Source organism: Cyprinodon tularosa, unplaced genomic scaffold (genome assembly GCF_016077235.1).
Source record: "Cyprinodon tularosa strain WSP-4 unplaced genomic scaffold, ASM1607723v1 ctg478, whole genome shotgun sequence".
Lineage (NCBI taxonomy): Eukaryota > Metazoa > Chordata > Actinopteri > Cyprinodontiformes > Cyprinodontidae > Cyprinodon > Cyprinodon tularosa.
The window spans coordinates 474,646-490,938 of NW_024039205.1; the positions used below are offsets into that span (position 1 = coordinate 474,646).

The 16,293-nt window shown below is 38.0% G+C and overlaps 2 protein-coding genes across 3 annotated transcripts in view; one reads left to right on the forward strand and one right to left on the reverse strand.

The window, feature by feature from the left end:
* homer3b (homer scaffold protein 3b) overlaps positions 1-8,471 on the forward strand; it is a 62,987-nt gene extending 54,516 nt beyond the window's left edge. For both annotated transcript variants that reach the window (XM_038301926.1, XM_038301927.1), the window contains 2 exons: positions 4,559-4,639; positions 5,942-8,471. In XM_038301926.1, coding sequence (XP_038157854.1) covers positions 4,559-4,639; positions 5,942-6,127 — 267 coding nt within the window. In that variant the 3' untranslated portion in view covers positions 6,128-8,471. The remainder of the gene's footprint in view (positions 1-4,558; positions 4,640-5,941) is intronic.
* A 4,292-nt stretch (positions 8,472-12,763) lies between these two features.
* uba52 (ubiquitin A-52 residue ribosomal protein fusion product 1) lies at positions 12,764-15,481 on the reverse strand. Its single transcript, XM_038301928.1, has 5 exons — positions 15,372-15,481; positions 14,842-14,953; positions 13,521-13,607; positions 13,204-13,306; positions 12,764-12,921 (listed from the first exon to the last, which is right to left on the reverse strand). The coding sequence occupies exons 2-5, from the start codon at positions 14,942-14,944 to the stop codon at positions 12,828-12,830; spliced, it is 387 nt and encodes a 128-aa protein (XP_038157856.1). The 5' UTR covers positions 14,945-14,953; positions 15,372-15,481; the 3' UTR covers positions 12,764-12,827.
* Positions 15,482-16,293: the final 812 nt, after the last annotated feature.

Below are 16,293 nucleotides of genomic sequence, written 5' to 3' on the forward strand. Positions count from 1 at the left end.
ATTTATCTCTAAATCATCCCTAGGAAAAAAAAAATCTTTCTGGGTCAATAGTAATACAATTAATCCGGCAAATAAGTGTTTGTAAATGAACTTGGACATAAAGTAAAGGGGAATAAATGAGTTTTCTAGTTTTAATGTTATTAGAGAAATTGATCTATCTGCTGTTTAGAACAAACCTGTAGGTGTTGGGTAGTTCTGTCCTGAAAACATTGAAGAAATGTCCCGTGAGCAGCATTAAATGTTATACTAGGTTAATATCTTTTAGTTGTTTAGCTAAAAAAATAAAAATAAGATGTGTTTGATGAAGCGCAATAACCTTTAGAGCTCTCAATTTACCTGTCAGTCTAAGTTCCGACTCTCTCCTATGGTCATGAAATCTGGATGATGACTGAAAGAATGAGATAATGGATAAAAGCAGCTGAAATTAGCTTTCTCTGCTTGGCTGAGCACTCCCTTAGAGATCAGGTGAGGAGCTCAGTCAAACAGGAGAGGTTCTAAAGAAAGCCATTTCTGCTTCACATCAAGAGGAGTCAGCTGAGGTGGTTCAGACACCTTTGCTCCCTGGACGCCTCCCTCAGGAGGTGTTCCAGGCACGTCCTGGGAGGAGCCCCAGAGGTCGACCCTGGAAGGACTATGTCTCTCTGCTGGCCCTGGAACACCTCTGTCTTCCCCCAAAGGGGATGGAGGAGGTATCTACGCCGAGGGAAGTCTGGGAGTCTCTGCTTAGAATCAGGCTTCAATCATTTACTATATTCTTAAAGTAATAGCTAGGAACTCCACCCGCCTTTAACTGCCAGGGTTGTCAGATCTGTGTGTTTCCAGCTCTAAGTCAATGTGAAACATCACCACCTCAATAAGAATAAAAAACAAAGCATCAATTCCTCTGATCCTTCTGTTAAAACCACAAACCTATAAAACACCTAACATAGAATGTAGAGCCATGTTATTATCATGGTATTACCAATGTTCTGACTTCGGTATTACAGGAGCTAATAACAGTAAGCTTTGCATCATCATCTGGGACATCAGTTATTTTTTTATTTCTCTCCCCTAAACAACATCTCGGGTCGGATATGGAGCTGGAAGTGGAAGTGCTATGAGGGACATTAGCAGGTTTTTGATAACAATCCATCCTTGTCTGGCTCATCCCCGCCAGAATTTGTATCCTCTCGCCGGGAGCACAGAGCACAGAGTAGGAGCTCATTGAGTTAATTCCGCCTTAATTCCATAGGGTTAGTACAACATACAGAAATTGTAAGTTAATATAAAACACAAATATAGATTTAAGCACTAAATATAGGATAAAGTAATATTTCTACTTTGTGTAGCCTATAATATGTGCATGTACACTCCATTTACTATTTGATTTTTATTATAAGAATGTGTTTGACAACAGTTTTCAATGAGATGAGAACATTTAGACAATGTGAAACGATGAGATCATTTTTTTTTATGGAACATTTTGAAACAAAGGAGTTGTTGGCTTTTAGAGAAAGGAGTTTACACTGTTCCCAGCGTCCTGTTTTTGAAGCAAATGCTCTCATATATTTTTTTGAAACAATATCGCTGGTGATATTCTGCTATAACATGTGACGTGAAGAATAAAATAATAATGCTCATCTTTTATGAAGATAAGACATCTCACGTTTAGTAGGTTGGAATTGAGGCGGAGTGAACTGTGTGCGTGTTCCCGGGGAGGGGATACAAATTCTGGCAGGGATACCTATCTTGGCCCGATACCAGCTAATGTTCTCTCTCTGCTCCAGGTGAGACACTCTAGATATGTTCGCTGACAGCTTCTCCTAGTAGTTTTTACTGAACAACCAAGCAATGAGGGAACAAAATAAAAAACACGTACTTCTCAAAATTTTCCAAACACAGTAGAGATGCTGTGGAGTAGTCATACCTTTCCCGATCTAGTCTGTCCTGCTTCACCCACTTTAAAGGGATAGTTCGGGATTTTTGACATGAATCTGTATAGCATCCCCATCACCAGTGTCATGCAATCACACTGACTTACCCCTGGCAGCATCCTGTGAGCAGAGTTCTCGTCCAGCTTTGGTCAAGTCGAAAGTAGTCCGGCAGGTTTGCTAGACCCAGCGAAATAAAACGTTTCTCTTCCCAAAACATTATGTGTTCAAAAGAGTGATATTTTTGCATCCCAAAAACATTGTAGTGGAAAAAGTCACACGTCGTTATCACTTGGTCCTATTTTCTCTCTGTTCGTATCAGTGCGCGCCGTCATTCTGACAGCGAGCTCAACTTTTCCAGCTCATTTCAGTGCTTTCAGTGATGCAGACAGCAGCTTCTGCAACTCCGACATCCTCATCAATGGAAAGGTTCTGTATCTCGGGCATTACTAAATCCCACTCGTGGCAACAGTAGCATCCACCTCTGTCTGCATTAATTCGCACTTGAAACAAGTGCACCATGATTTGTCGGCCACCCTGGATAACGCAGCTCCAGCTGAGGCTCCTGCGGCTCCGGCTTCAGCTTCCGTCACTTCTCTGTCCACCCTCTCTCTTTCTGCCCGATCTAACTCCATTTGTCGAAGTTCATCGTCAGTGTACTCGGGTTCATAAAGATATCCCTTTGGCTCTAAGTGGAAGTCGATGTTTTCCTCGTCGCTCTCGTAGTCAGACATCTTCCCCAGTAGTAAACAATCCCGAATCAAACAGGTAGGCCCTAGCTGGCAGGTCATGGTGTCGCGCGCACTGATACGAACAGAGAGAAAATAGGACAAAGTGATAACGACGTGTGACTTTTTCCACTACAATGTTTTTGGGATGCAAAAATATCACTCTTTTGAACACATAATGTTTTGGGAAGAGAAACGTTTTATTTCGCTGGGTCTAGCAAACCTGCCGGACTACTTTCGGCTTGACCAAAGCTGGACGAGAACTCTGCTCACAGGATGCTGCCAGGGGTAAGTCAGTGTGATTGCATGACACTGGTGATGGGGATGCCATACAGATTCATGTCAAAAATCCCGAACTATCCCTTTAAAGTTGGTGAAGCAGGACAGACTAGATCGGGAAAGGTATGACTACTCCACAGCATCTCTACTGTGTTTGGAAAATTTTGAGAAGTACGTGTTTTTTATTTTGTTCCCTCATTGCTTGGTTGTTCAGTAAAAAACTACTAGGAGAAGCTGTCAGCAAACATATCTAGAGTGTCTCACCTGGAGCAGAGAGAGAACATTAGCTGCAACAGGTGCCTTTGGGCACTTTGGGCAAGGCACTTAGCCTAAAGTTGCCTGTAAATCTTTGAATTGATATATGAAGGTTTGTATGTTTGTGAGTGTGACTGGATGAATTTAACCCTAGTGCAACTTCTACCACCACAAAGTTTATTTAATTTCACAGTTCTGCAAATGCAGATCAGCTGGAGGTGGAAGCATCCAGGAACAAACCACTTTCCCAAGAGCTGAGGGGGGGATTTTGTTTAAGTTTACTTTAGTTATTTTGTCAACTTTATCAATTAATTGTGCTAAGTGAGAGTTTTATTTATGTTTTAGCTTTGTATGGACTTTTTTTTATTTATTGCTTCTCTTTTATATTGTGCCTCCCTCATGTGGAAAGTTTAGGTTATTCCACCCCTATTTAAGCAGCCTATGTACTTTATCAGAAGGTCAGTTTTTTTGTTTGAGTTTGTTCCTCTTCAGTTGACCTCAGTCGAGTTGGGCCCAGATCCATGTTTTTTATTATTTAAGTTATTTTGTGTTACTTTTGAGCCTTTGTTAACTATTTTTGACACTGGTAAATCAATTTTTGAACACTTTTTATCCTTATTTAAGGCCCCGTCCACACGAAGACGAACCCTGGCCTAAACGCACAAATTTTTCACCAAACCAGCCTCTCATCCACACGAAGCCGGCGTTTCGGGGGTCTGTAAACGATCATTTTTTTATTCACCCTTCAGAGTGGGAAGATTCTGAAACGCCGTTTTCGCGTTTCCATGTTTACACCCTAACCGCATTTTTTTTTTTACACGCATGCGTCATAGCGTCGCCTCTAAACACGCAAGCGCGACACATCACAACAACAATGGCGCCGTTGCTGCTAATGCTACTCACCCTGCTGTCGGGCTGGTCGGGCTTACAACAGAATCTTCTTCTTCTGGAATATCTCCAGGAAGAACAGAGCAATATCGACCACATAGTTGAGCACCTGAATTTGACTTAACCACGAAAATAGACCCGCAGGGCAACCATGTATAAATATTAGTGCGCATGCCCTACATTTCGTCGCTTATTTTTGCTTTGGCACCACAACGCCACTTACAGGCCTGGCATACATTTTGCAGCGTTTTCATGCATTCGTGTGGACGCTCACATTTATTTTACGTCTCCGTCTTTACGGCAAACGTTTTGGAAAATATCAGCGTTTCGTGTTCGTTTTGACTTCGTGTGGACGGGGCCTAAGTTTGGTCCCTCACAGCAACTCACTTTGAGTGGTTGAACACTAAGAAATCTGTACAACTTCAGTCCATTTAGATGGTTCATTTCCTCATTAATGGTTGCTTTGGCAATGTTTTAATATCATTTCTGTGACTGCAGGAGATTCAAAATTTACAGAACAGGAAAACAGATGTGGGGGAACTGGAAAAGGAGAAGGATGAAGTCATTCAAAGACTTAAGGTTAGTTTGATTATCGTACAAGTTCTCCTTTTAAACTTCTGCTTATTTATCAAATTAAAAATGTTTATGTATTTCTGGTTGAAGTTTTGGTAATTTGATATTTGAAGAGTAAGAAAATCAGTTACAGCATAATTTGTATCACTTCACTAAACAAAGGGAGGTTCTGTAATCATGCTTTGCACCATCACACTCTCTCTTTGTTATAGTGTCTGTGGTCCATCTTGATGCTCTGAATGTATTTTAAACCAGACATTGACTCACAAGAAACTGTTGAGAATTTAAAAGGGTAAAATAAATGGTTTATGTTGTCTTGAATCAGAGGAGGTGATCTGAGGGCTTCAAGGACAGCATATTATGCTGAATTTCCTTATTAATGTTGCAGACTGCAACTGATGCATATTGCATAGTCTCTATTAGGTCGTCTGTCTTTCTTAGCTGTGTGTCAGGTATGAATTATGGATGATCGCTTTCGACCTCTGTAGTCCTTGTGTTCAATTGACAATTTATTCTGGGCCATATTTTTAGACCCTCATTCCATAAAGCACAGCTATATAAACTGTTTTAATAAACCTACTAAACAGGGATAACTTTATGAAAACAGTTATACTTTGTTCTTATACAGCTTTGGCCTTTCGTAATAATATTAGCTCAATTATTTTGCATAATATTAATCATTGTGATCAGAGTGACTAGCATAAAAAAATGCAGTTTTTCTGTGTTTGAAAGAGAATTTAGATTATTATGTTAACTGATTTACTAAAGCTTCTAACATTTCAACATCATTACTTATATAATATATATATCTCATATTATGAGAGATGGAGTTCAGAGGTTGAATGGCTTAAAAAAATGTATATGTTACCTGATACAAGTGTTTCTCTTACTCACAGACCAAATAAGACATAAATTTGATATAAAATATAGCTCCCTTTTATTAGCGTTGTAGTTTTTGGTTCCTTTTAAAATAGCTGTTTATCTTCTTTCCTCATTAAAAGCATTTCACATTTAAGAGAGTTGTTTAAGCACACCGTAGTTGCAACTAATGCAGTGTTAATTGATTACAAAATTAAAGTGTTTTTTTATGTTCTTATCAGTTTGCCTGTCACTCACCAGGGTCAATTGTTGTTACTTTTGTTTTTTGTTTGTTTTAATTATATATATATAAATGTGTATATATATATTATAATTATGTTAATTATTAGATTATTTTCTTGAAGCAACTCTAATGTCCATTGATTAGATCTTACCATAAAAAAAGTCTTGAAAGATGTCTTTCTTTCTGTACAAATAATGTTTCTGCAGGATCTGGAGAGACGAAACACCGAACTGGAGGGTCGTGTTCAGAGCGCTGAAAAAACGCTGGCCACGAATCGCGAGGAGCAGGAACAATCAGGAGTTGAAATCCACCGAATCATTGGGGTTCTGGATGTCAAAATTGGTGACCTGAAAGGCCTGAGAGAAAGCTTAGCAAAACTGATCGATAAGTAGCCACAGCTGGAGCTGGGATGCATCTCCACAGTCTGTGCTCATGTCCTCCATGGAAACCTTGATTAGTGCTGAACTGGAGCAACAGAAGAGCAAAGATCAAAGAGATAGGGTGGAAATCAGACTGAGGTTTTTTTCTGTTTCTGGGAGAATGAGTGATTGACATTACCTTTTTCAGTGACTCACTGTCCTTTGTATTACCTGCCACTACTGACTAGTCACTCTGAGTGATGAAGATCTGTCAGATAAAGAATGAAAGCCTTTATAGCTTTTGATGCTGTAGTATTAAACTAAAAAAAAAAACTAAACTGGGGCCTCATTTACAAATAACAGACATATAGTTATACTTGCACTCAATTTTAAGGTACTTTTAGGTGTTAATGATGACTTAAGAAATATAGTAATAATATCAAATCTGGATCACCTTACCCCTTATTGGAACAAACAATCAAACTTAAAAATCAAACTATTTACTGTAAACAGAGCCTGTAGTTTCACCAACTGTGTTTGGTATCTGTCTACAGTGTCTTTCCTTTGATTCTGGTGGAGAACAATCATTGTGAATCTGGAATATGCACACTCTCATGCTAGTGTCAGTACAAAAAGATTTTTTTTTCCTCCATCAAATTTCACTTCTGCAAATTCCTAAAAACATTTGCATTTCAATTTCAAGTCTTTAAACCCTCTGTGTTTAAGTTATCAATATTTTAACAGACAAGTATTATTTTGATTAAATATAACCAAACCTTCCTTGAAACACCAAATAAACATTGTATGATAATGGTCACGTTAACTGACAATTATCAAGTATATTAGGAATACAATTTGGATGAAAATGGGAATTCGGGTTAGGGATCACTTTGAAAACGAATCAAGTGCATCTAGTTTTTAGATATTTCTTATCACTATGTGCACTGCTTAATGTGTTTGCATCTGCATGACTCACTCAACAACAGTGCCAACTCAAATTAGCATTTGGAAAGAAACATCCGTGAACTTTCCTTTGAGATAAAAATCACTCCAGCATCAAAGAAGTTCGTACTGTTTTAAATCCTTTTTATAAGTGAGGCCCTTTAAGAGAGGTTAAAGTAAAATGAGGAACTAAGGGTTGACAGCCTTTTAGCTTAATATGTTCACACTAATCAAATTAATGATCCGAAATTAATAACGTGAAGCCTCATTTACAGAAAATAATGGAAAATATCTTTTTAGAAGATTACATGTTAAATTTCCAACAAACGGTAATGATTTTGCTTAAACTTCATTGATGGACCTTGATGTGTTGGTTTATTCTCCATAATTGAGAGCACAGAGTGATAATGAAACTCTGTAATACACAAAAACCTTGAGTGTGAGTTTGAAACGAGGCCAGGGAAAGCGCAGCTCTGTTTTCGCCAGTGCTGCATGTACACATTTATACCAGTCGGGCATGTCTGGACAGACAGTACAATAACTCTAAGGGTGAAAGTTACATCAGTGCTTCATCAAAATTCAAGATGTGTGGTTCAAGAAAACTAGAAAGAGAGTGAAATGCTTTTCTTTCTCATACTGTAGCTTAGACTGATGTCTTCAGAATATTAAAACAAAAGCCTGAATTCCTTATATGTGGTTGTAGAAAAACAGCATTTAGTTTTAAATCTACTTGTTTCTGTTAGTGAATTATAGGAATATTTCAATTTATTGATGTATATAAGTGAAACACCTGCATTGCCATGACTCTGTGGAGATGCACCCAGCAGAGAGTCCAGTTTGGAAACATGAAGGCAAAGACCTTGATTTGAAGCGGCTCACCACCATCCACAGGCAGCAGGATCACACCAGCCTGAGCATCAGCAAACTTAGAGATGCAACCCATTCAACTCCAGCTCTTTCTCTTCTGAGGACCGCCAGCACAAAACTGTTTATATTTTATAAGAACTGCTCTTTCTCACCACTTATTCTATTATTCATGTTCATCGATGTGTTGCTTGCACAGCCGGGATGAAAAATCTGCAGCACTAAGCATCCAGAAATCAAGAAAGATTTTATTTTCTTTTAAGTGCTGAATTTAAATTCAAGCTGCAGCTCCTTCACAAACATCTGCATGAGTTTGCTTAACTTTTGTCTAACCTTGATGTTGAGTTCATCTTATTGCATTTCATCATGTCTGTGCCAAGTTTAGTTGTTTACATTTGTCAGTATTTACTGAAATAGAGAATCAAGCTTAACTTTATGTATTTACTTTAACAAACACTATTAACAATATGAGTAATAATTGTGAGGATTGCTCTGCATCAGCTCTGCAGAAACCCTTTACCTGCCAACTAATGTGAAGCTGTGCGTGAACAGCCCCAAACTGCTTGAGGTAGATGTAGTAAACTGGTACTTGGCTGACTTGCTTGTCAGAGTAAGATGTGAACTTCAGATGCACAAAATGCATTGATTTTTGCTTCTCTGCAACTGATGAGTTATTGATTTGTTCATGACAGTTGTATAGGTACAAATAGGGTGCTGCTTTTTGCAGCTGATGGAGCAGTGGTGACCAGAACGCCGATCAAGATGTGAAATCAGCTTATGTATCAAGCTGCATAACAAATCAGTTGCACCAGTTACTGCATACACTGGTTTGAAAAATTCGTTTTTACATCTTGAACTTTATTTTTCTCGGCAAAATTTGCAAATTTCTTTTATTTTAATTTCCTTTTATTGAGATTTTACATAATACACTAACACAAAGTAATGCAGGATTGTGAAATGGAAGACGAGCAATAGTTTTTTTCCAAATCTAAAATTGGACATGCTTTTGTATTTAGCCTCGTTTACTAAGATATATTGAAATAAAATATAGTGCAACTAAATCCCCTTAAGAAAACCTGTTACTCGTCAGCACTATTTTGAAATTCCATCCAGAGTTCTTCCATCAGTTGGATTTATGATTAATTTATATCCAGCTGTTCTGTGAAGACCTTGGTGCAGTGGTCTTTAACTGCAGTTCTTCAGGGTGAATGTCCTGAGACTTTTTATCTCCCTGTTTAGAGCTAAACTGCTGGCTTGTGGGGCAATTAGTGTAAGGGATGCCAGCCCTGAGCTTGATAGGCAATGACAGCATGAATCAGTGAACCAGGGTAGGGGCCTGCAGTAACTTAAGAGAAGTTGCAAAGATTGGGAGATAAGGTGGGAGATTCCTTTACAAAGAATGACTAAACAGAAATAGTTGCTAAAAAGGGCTGCACAGTGGTTTGCATTTTCTCCCCGTGAATGTGTGGGTTCTCTCCAGCTTCCTCCCACAGTCCAAAAACATGACTGTTAGGATGATTGGACTCTCTAAATTCTCTGTAGGTGTGAACAGGTGTTTGTCTCTATGTTGCCCTGCGATAGACTGGCGGCCGATCCAGGTTTTACCTCCCGCCCATGAACAACTGGAAATAGGCACCAGCACAACTCACGACCCAAGCAGGGATAAGCATGATGAAAAATGAACGGAGTGGCTAAAAAGAAACTTCATCAGATATAAGGTTTATCAAAATCTACACTATATTGCCAAAAGTATTTGCTCACCTGCCTTGACTCACATATGAGCTTAAGTGACATCCCGTTCCTAATCCATAGGGTTCAATATGACGTCGGTCCACCCTTTGCAGCTAGAACAGCTTCAACTCTTCTGGGAAGGCTGTCCACAAGGTTTAGGAGTGTGTTTATGGGAATTTTTGACCATTCTTCCAGAAGCGCATTTGTGAGGTCGCACACTGATGTTGGACGAGAAGGCCTGGCTCTCAGTCTCCGCTCTAATTCATCCCAAAGGTGTTCTATCGGGTTGAGGTCAGGACTCTGTGCAGGCCAGTCAAGTTCATCCACACCAGACTCTGTCATCCATGTCTTTATGGACCTTGCTTTGTGCACTGGTGCACAGTCATGTTGGAAGAGGAAGGGGCCAGCTCCAAACTGTTCCCACAAAGTTGGGAGCATGGAATTGTCCAAAATGTCTTGGTATGCTGAAGCATTCAGAGTTCCTTTCACTGGAACTAAGGGGCCAAGCCCAGCTCCTGAAAAACAACCCCACACCATAATCCCCCCTCCACCAAACTTTACACTTGGCACAATGCAGTCAGACAAGTACCGTTCTCCTGGCAACCGCCAAACCCAGACCCGTCCATCAGATTGCCAGATGGAGAAGCGCGATTCGTCACTCCAGAGAACGCGTCTCCACTGCTCTAGAGTCCAGTGGCGGCGTGCTTTACACCACCGCATCCGACGCTTTGCATTGCACTTGGTGATGTATGGCTTGGATGCAGCTGCTCGCCCATGGAAACCCATTCCATGAAGCTCTCTGCGCACTGTTCTTGAGCTACATGAAGTTTGGAGGTCTGTAGTGATTGACTCTGCAGAAAGTTGGCGACCTCTTCGCACTATGCGCGTCAGCATCCGCTGACCCCGCTCCGTCAGTTTACGTGGCCTACCACTTCGTGGCTGAGTTGCTGTCGTTCCCAAACACTTCCATTTTCTTATAATACAGCTGACAGTTGACTGTGGAATATTTAGGAGCGAGGAAATTTCACGACTGGATTTGTTGCACAGGTGGCATCCTATCACAGTTCCACGCTGGAATTTACTGAGCTCCTGAGAGCGACCCATTCTTTCACAAATGTTTGTAAAAACAGTCTGCATGCCTAGGTGCTTGAATTTATACACCTGTGGCCATGGAAGTGATTGGAACACCTGATTCCAATAATTTGGATGGGTGAGCAAATACTTTTGGCAATATAGTGTATGTAGGACATACAGTCCACATGAGACCATAATAACAATTGTTTGGCGTTAAATAGAAAACAAAGTGTGGCTGAAAGCTAATGCAGTACGTCTCCAGGATGAGACATGGTGGCAGAATAAAAATACAGACGCCATCAATGTTCAGATCAAAGCATATAGATATATAGGTAATGGCCTAGTTAAAGAAACTGAGAATCACTAAGACGTTGTTTCTCTTGCTGGTCGTTAAGCTATTAGAAAGGAATTAAGTTTTCCAAATGTGCAACTGTATGAGGCACACCAAAAAAATTACAAAGCTAGGGGCTGAATACAAATCATTGCATTCCTTTATAGTAGAGTACAAATTTGTGTTAGTCTATAAAACAAAATCCCAATAAAATCTGGTTGTTTTAAGATAGAAATGTGAACATTTCAAAGGACATGGAAGTCGCTTTAACTTGACGTGTCTAACAGGTTTTCATTTAGTTATTTGGGACAAATATACTTGGCGAAAAATCTCACTAGGTCAAATGCCATGCTTTATTAATCATACATCGCAAATGTTTCACATTCGAATGGCAAATTAATGATCCAATATGGTGCATGTGACTGTCTCTGATTTAGCAATACTTCTATCACAGTTGCCTGTAGAATTGAAATCGTTTGTAAATTAATACACATTTGTTTTGTTGTTTTTTTTTACCATGGAATGGATTATGAATTGCCTTTTGCACGGAAAAGCCCATCAAAGTCAAGGCACAACACAACAGCCTCATTTCTGTTTGACTTCTGCACAGTAACCTTGAGAATAATATATTACACTGAGAAAAGAACAAGCAGGATGCACTATTACTGGACTTTTTTTTAGGTTTGGTGTTGACAAGGATTAGGTTTAACTGTCAAAAGAAAGTGAATATTTTTGTTTTGGTAATTTTATGCAGCAAGTACAGTAATTACCATTTCTGCCTATTTGTGATGCTCTGCTTAAAATAAGTCCTTTTACCATCTTGTTCTCAAAAGCTGCACAATTGAAGTAGCACACATTTATTATTTTTATAGATTTTTAGAAACCATTAAGAGGCACAAAGGATGTTGCCGCCATGAATTATCTGCAGTAATATAAAAGGATTTCCTCTTTCATACTTTAGGATGAGTAGAAAGCATGCACTAAGCTAAGAAAAAACACATTACCAAAGAAGTAACATTAAAGTCACATGAACTGGAACAAACTTGGCCAGAGGGAAGCTGATGTTCATCTCCATAGTTTTGTTTTTCCATGTTCTTTCCTTCTGCTAGAAATTTGTTCAACCTCCAAGTAGGACTCCAAATACCTCAGAACTGTTTATCATGTAGTAGAGGCCTGTCTGACTAAAGTATTTTCCAAGAAGTGAGCCGTCGATGGAACCATCAGTGTTAAAAGAGGACTTTTGTGGGATTTGAAAATGAGATGATTCCATATTTGTACTGAGCTGTTTTAAACATTAAAATGTTGCCCTGCAATAGCCCTGTTTTTATTATTTGGTTTTGTCGTTAAGCAATTTGGCAGTCCAAGTATAAAGCACATTTCTCAGTTCTAAAGGACAATTTGTTTTATTTACTTTGAAGTGTTGGATAGGAAATATTCTGTGCTCAATTCCAAAATATGATCAAACATGCTTAGACCAGATAATATTTTTAAGTTGGGAAACATTCCCATTAAACAGCTAAATTTCCAGGAAAATGTTTGAGTTATCTAGGATAATATATTGTGCAGGTTTCTGAAAACAGAACTCTGATGCAAACTCCTCAACCATCTTTAATCTTTATTTGAGAACATCTGGTAAACACAATGATTCTAATGCAAAATCTTATTCTAGGTAAATACATCACCTTCATATGGCAGGTAAAATACTGAATAACACACACCAGACTGGCTTTGTCATTTTCTCATATTTATTTTAACACAACATGGCACAGAATGCCAATCCAACCGAAGAATTTACTTCAGCTTCTTCTTGGGGCGAAGGTTGTTGGTGTGTCCGCATTTCTTCTTGCGGCAGTTGACGGCACGGGGGTGCAGACGGGCATAACATCTGGAGAAAAGAAAAAAAGCGTTCTTTATCAATCTTTTTAATAAACAGATATTTAATATTTAGAAAATAAAACTTTAAAAACATTATTTAAGTCAGGGCATTAAACCAAACATCTGTTTAATAAAACTTAAAGGTAAAAAAACGAACGAAAATTTAACAGTTCTAGCTCAGTAAGTTTTAATTCTGAATATTTACCTCCAATAATGCCATGGGTTTGAAAATAATCTCAATTCTTTGAGTTCAGCCTAAACAAAGCAATGTTTTATGAAAGGCTGAACTTACTTGCGACAGATCATCTTGTCACAGTTGTACTTCTGGGCCAGCATTCTGAGTGAGGGTTCAATGATGCCACCACGCAGACGGAGAACCAAATGGAGGGTTGATTCTGGTGCACAGAAAAAAACAATTCAAACAATTGAACATCTTGGTAGTTCCTTTATTAGAACAATACATTTGATTTTTAGGAGGAATAACAAATCTAAAAGGTTAATGCTTTCCTTTTTTGTGATACCTCTAGACAATCATGCTGTAGATTAAATGATTGACAATTACTTTCCCCCCAAAGTCCTAGAGCTCATATTGTGATAGAAACGCCTTACCTTTCTGGATGTTGTAGTCTGACAGCGTGCGCCCATCCTCAAGCTGTTTTCCAGCAAAGATCAGACGTTGCTGATCAGGGGGAATACCTGCAAATGCAAACACACAGATAATCCCATTTAAACAAACTGTACAACTTAACTTTAGAATCAATAAAATCAAAAGACTGCATCATCAAACTAATCCAAACAGTTTCAGGTAAGTGAAAAATGTGGATACATTAGGTCAACTTTCCTCTAAAAACACATGAACACCAAGGAGACTGATTTTATTTATTTATATATTTATATATATATAAACACACATCTCAAATTCAAATCCATTTATCCATCTGTATCTGTCCACAATTTTCTTATAAATTAGTAGCAATACCTTTTCTAAGCATTTCCAATTCCATTTAGAATTTTTACCTTATTTCTTGACTGTATTTAAAACAACAAAATAAAAAACATTTAATTAAAAACTGCCCCTACCCTTGTTTCACTGAAATTGAGTTTTTGCCAACAACTTGAATATTGATTTACTTACTTGTTATGTGTTAAAACCAGGCTGAGGGCTTAAGTGACCATATAAGTAAGTAATTTAAATACCAATTACTTATAGTAGGTCTGCTAAAATTGAAATCTGTAGCTGCCATCTTCCCCCGAATCTGGATTAACATTGACCATGTCATTCATCATTCCAGCAGTGCTGTACATTCTTTAATTGGATTTTCTTGAAGCTGACTTTGAGAATTTGAGCTCAGGCTTTCACCTCCCAATTTAGTTGTTTGAGGTGTATACACTGATTCAGTAAGAACTATAGGATGGGTCAGCTAAATGTTAAAATCAAATACTGACCACAATTACGATAACTCTATTATTCTATACTTAATTTCTTGGCAAGACCTGATTAATGACAAAAAAAATATTTCCTAAACCAAGTTGGAACCCTGATTAATTCCTCACACCTAGTGATTTAAACCCAACTTAACAAAATAATCCCTAAACCACCTCAGAAGCCAGCAAATAAAACAGCACTGTAGATTGTAAGAGAAAATGCAGCATTTCAAAACAATAACACATACTTACCCTAAAATAAATGCAGCATAGTTAAAGCAACGACCTAACAATGGCTTTCAGTTTGGTGGTTACAATTTTAAAAACAGATGGGTCATTAGTCATAGCTTTACCCATTTTTATTTAAAATGTAATCTATTTTTCAGAGAAAAAATTGTACCATTTTACATCTTTTGAAATATTGCTAACATACATACAGTAATTCTATAGAAGTAAATGAGCTAGCAACTTTTCGACTCCAAGAAGAATATTTTTTTTATCCGACCTTCCTTGTCTTGGATCTTTGCCTTGACATTTTCGATAGTGTCGCTGGGTTCAACCTCAAGGGTAATGGTCTTTCCCGTCAACGTTTTCACGAAGATCTGCATGTTTGCTGACTGGGGGAAACAAATATGCCTTAGAATGTTACAGGCAACCGGCTCTTCTACTTAAGTACTACGGAAATGGCAGCAGTCATATTATTAGTACACACTACTGACAAAAAGTTAATGAGGCGTTTTGGTCACACAATAAATATAAAACAACAGAAGTTAACTAAATAACTTGTTTGGGAAAAAAGGAAATGTAATTTTAGCCATTAGCCAAGTTAGCTCGCTGAGAGGCCGCGCCACATGCCTACCGTTAGCGGGCATTTTAGATACCATAAACCCCCTTATTTGCCCAAAACACATGATATATAACTACTGAAACAGTGTTTTATTCTTTAATATGCGACAAAAGTCATTGTTTTATATATGTATCATTTCAAAGTGGCTAAAAACTATAAAATTATACTCGGACAAAACGTGTACTAACCCGGCCACTAGCTGAGCCTCAACGAAAAGGGGGCGGAAAGGGCTGCTACTATTTTACGTCACTTCCTCTTCTTCTTCTTTGTGAGGTTGTCAAACAACTTGAATGTCGTTATCGACACCTACCGTTATGTATTGTGAAAAAAACTTAACTGTATTCTAGTTAATATACCTGCTATACAGTTATATCCTATATATACAATAATCAGTTTATACTATAATATATCTTTATCTGATATAAAATATTATTATTATTAAACAATATCCTAAACTTTTATGTTTTTTTCTTAATTTAGGAAGTAAACCACATCCTCTTACTATTCCTTTAATCTATCAATTCTATTTTCTTTTCTAACCTCTCCTTATATTCATCAAATCCCTTTTCTCTACTACTAAACATTATTATTTTTTGAAATAATATTAACACCTGTAGGCTACTAATAACCGGATGCCTCTGTTCTTCTGTCCATCTCCAACCTCCATACAAACGTCTAATGCAAGAACCATTCATACAAAGAAATATGTTATTAAATCGTTCATATGAGTGACTTAGGAGAAAATGTTGCATTCACCATTTTTCTCCTATTTCTAATCTTCTCTGAGGTATGAACAACTTTCATGAACGCACCAGACTTGACATGGACTTATACAATCAGTCAGTTGTTATCCAAACTAGTTTTTTACTAAATGTCTACATTTGTTTTAATTAGAAACAATAATATATATAATAAGGCTACATCATTGTATATTATGTAACTCTGCAATTATGAAATACATTTATTTGCTGATGTCAGTACTATTGCTCACTACACCTGCAGCTGGTATGTATCCATAGGAGACTGGTTCAATTTAGTTCATCAAAAGAAAGAACAGTCAGAGATCAAGTTACTATTGAAATAGCATCTAGAACAGAAAATGGATAGAAA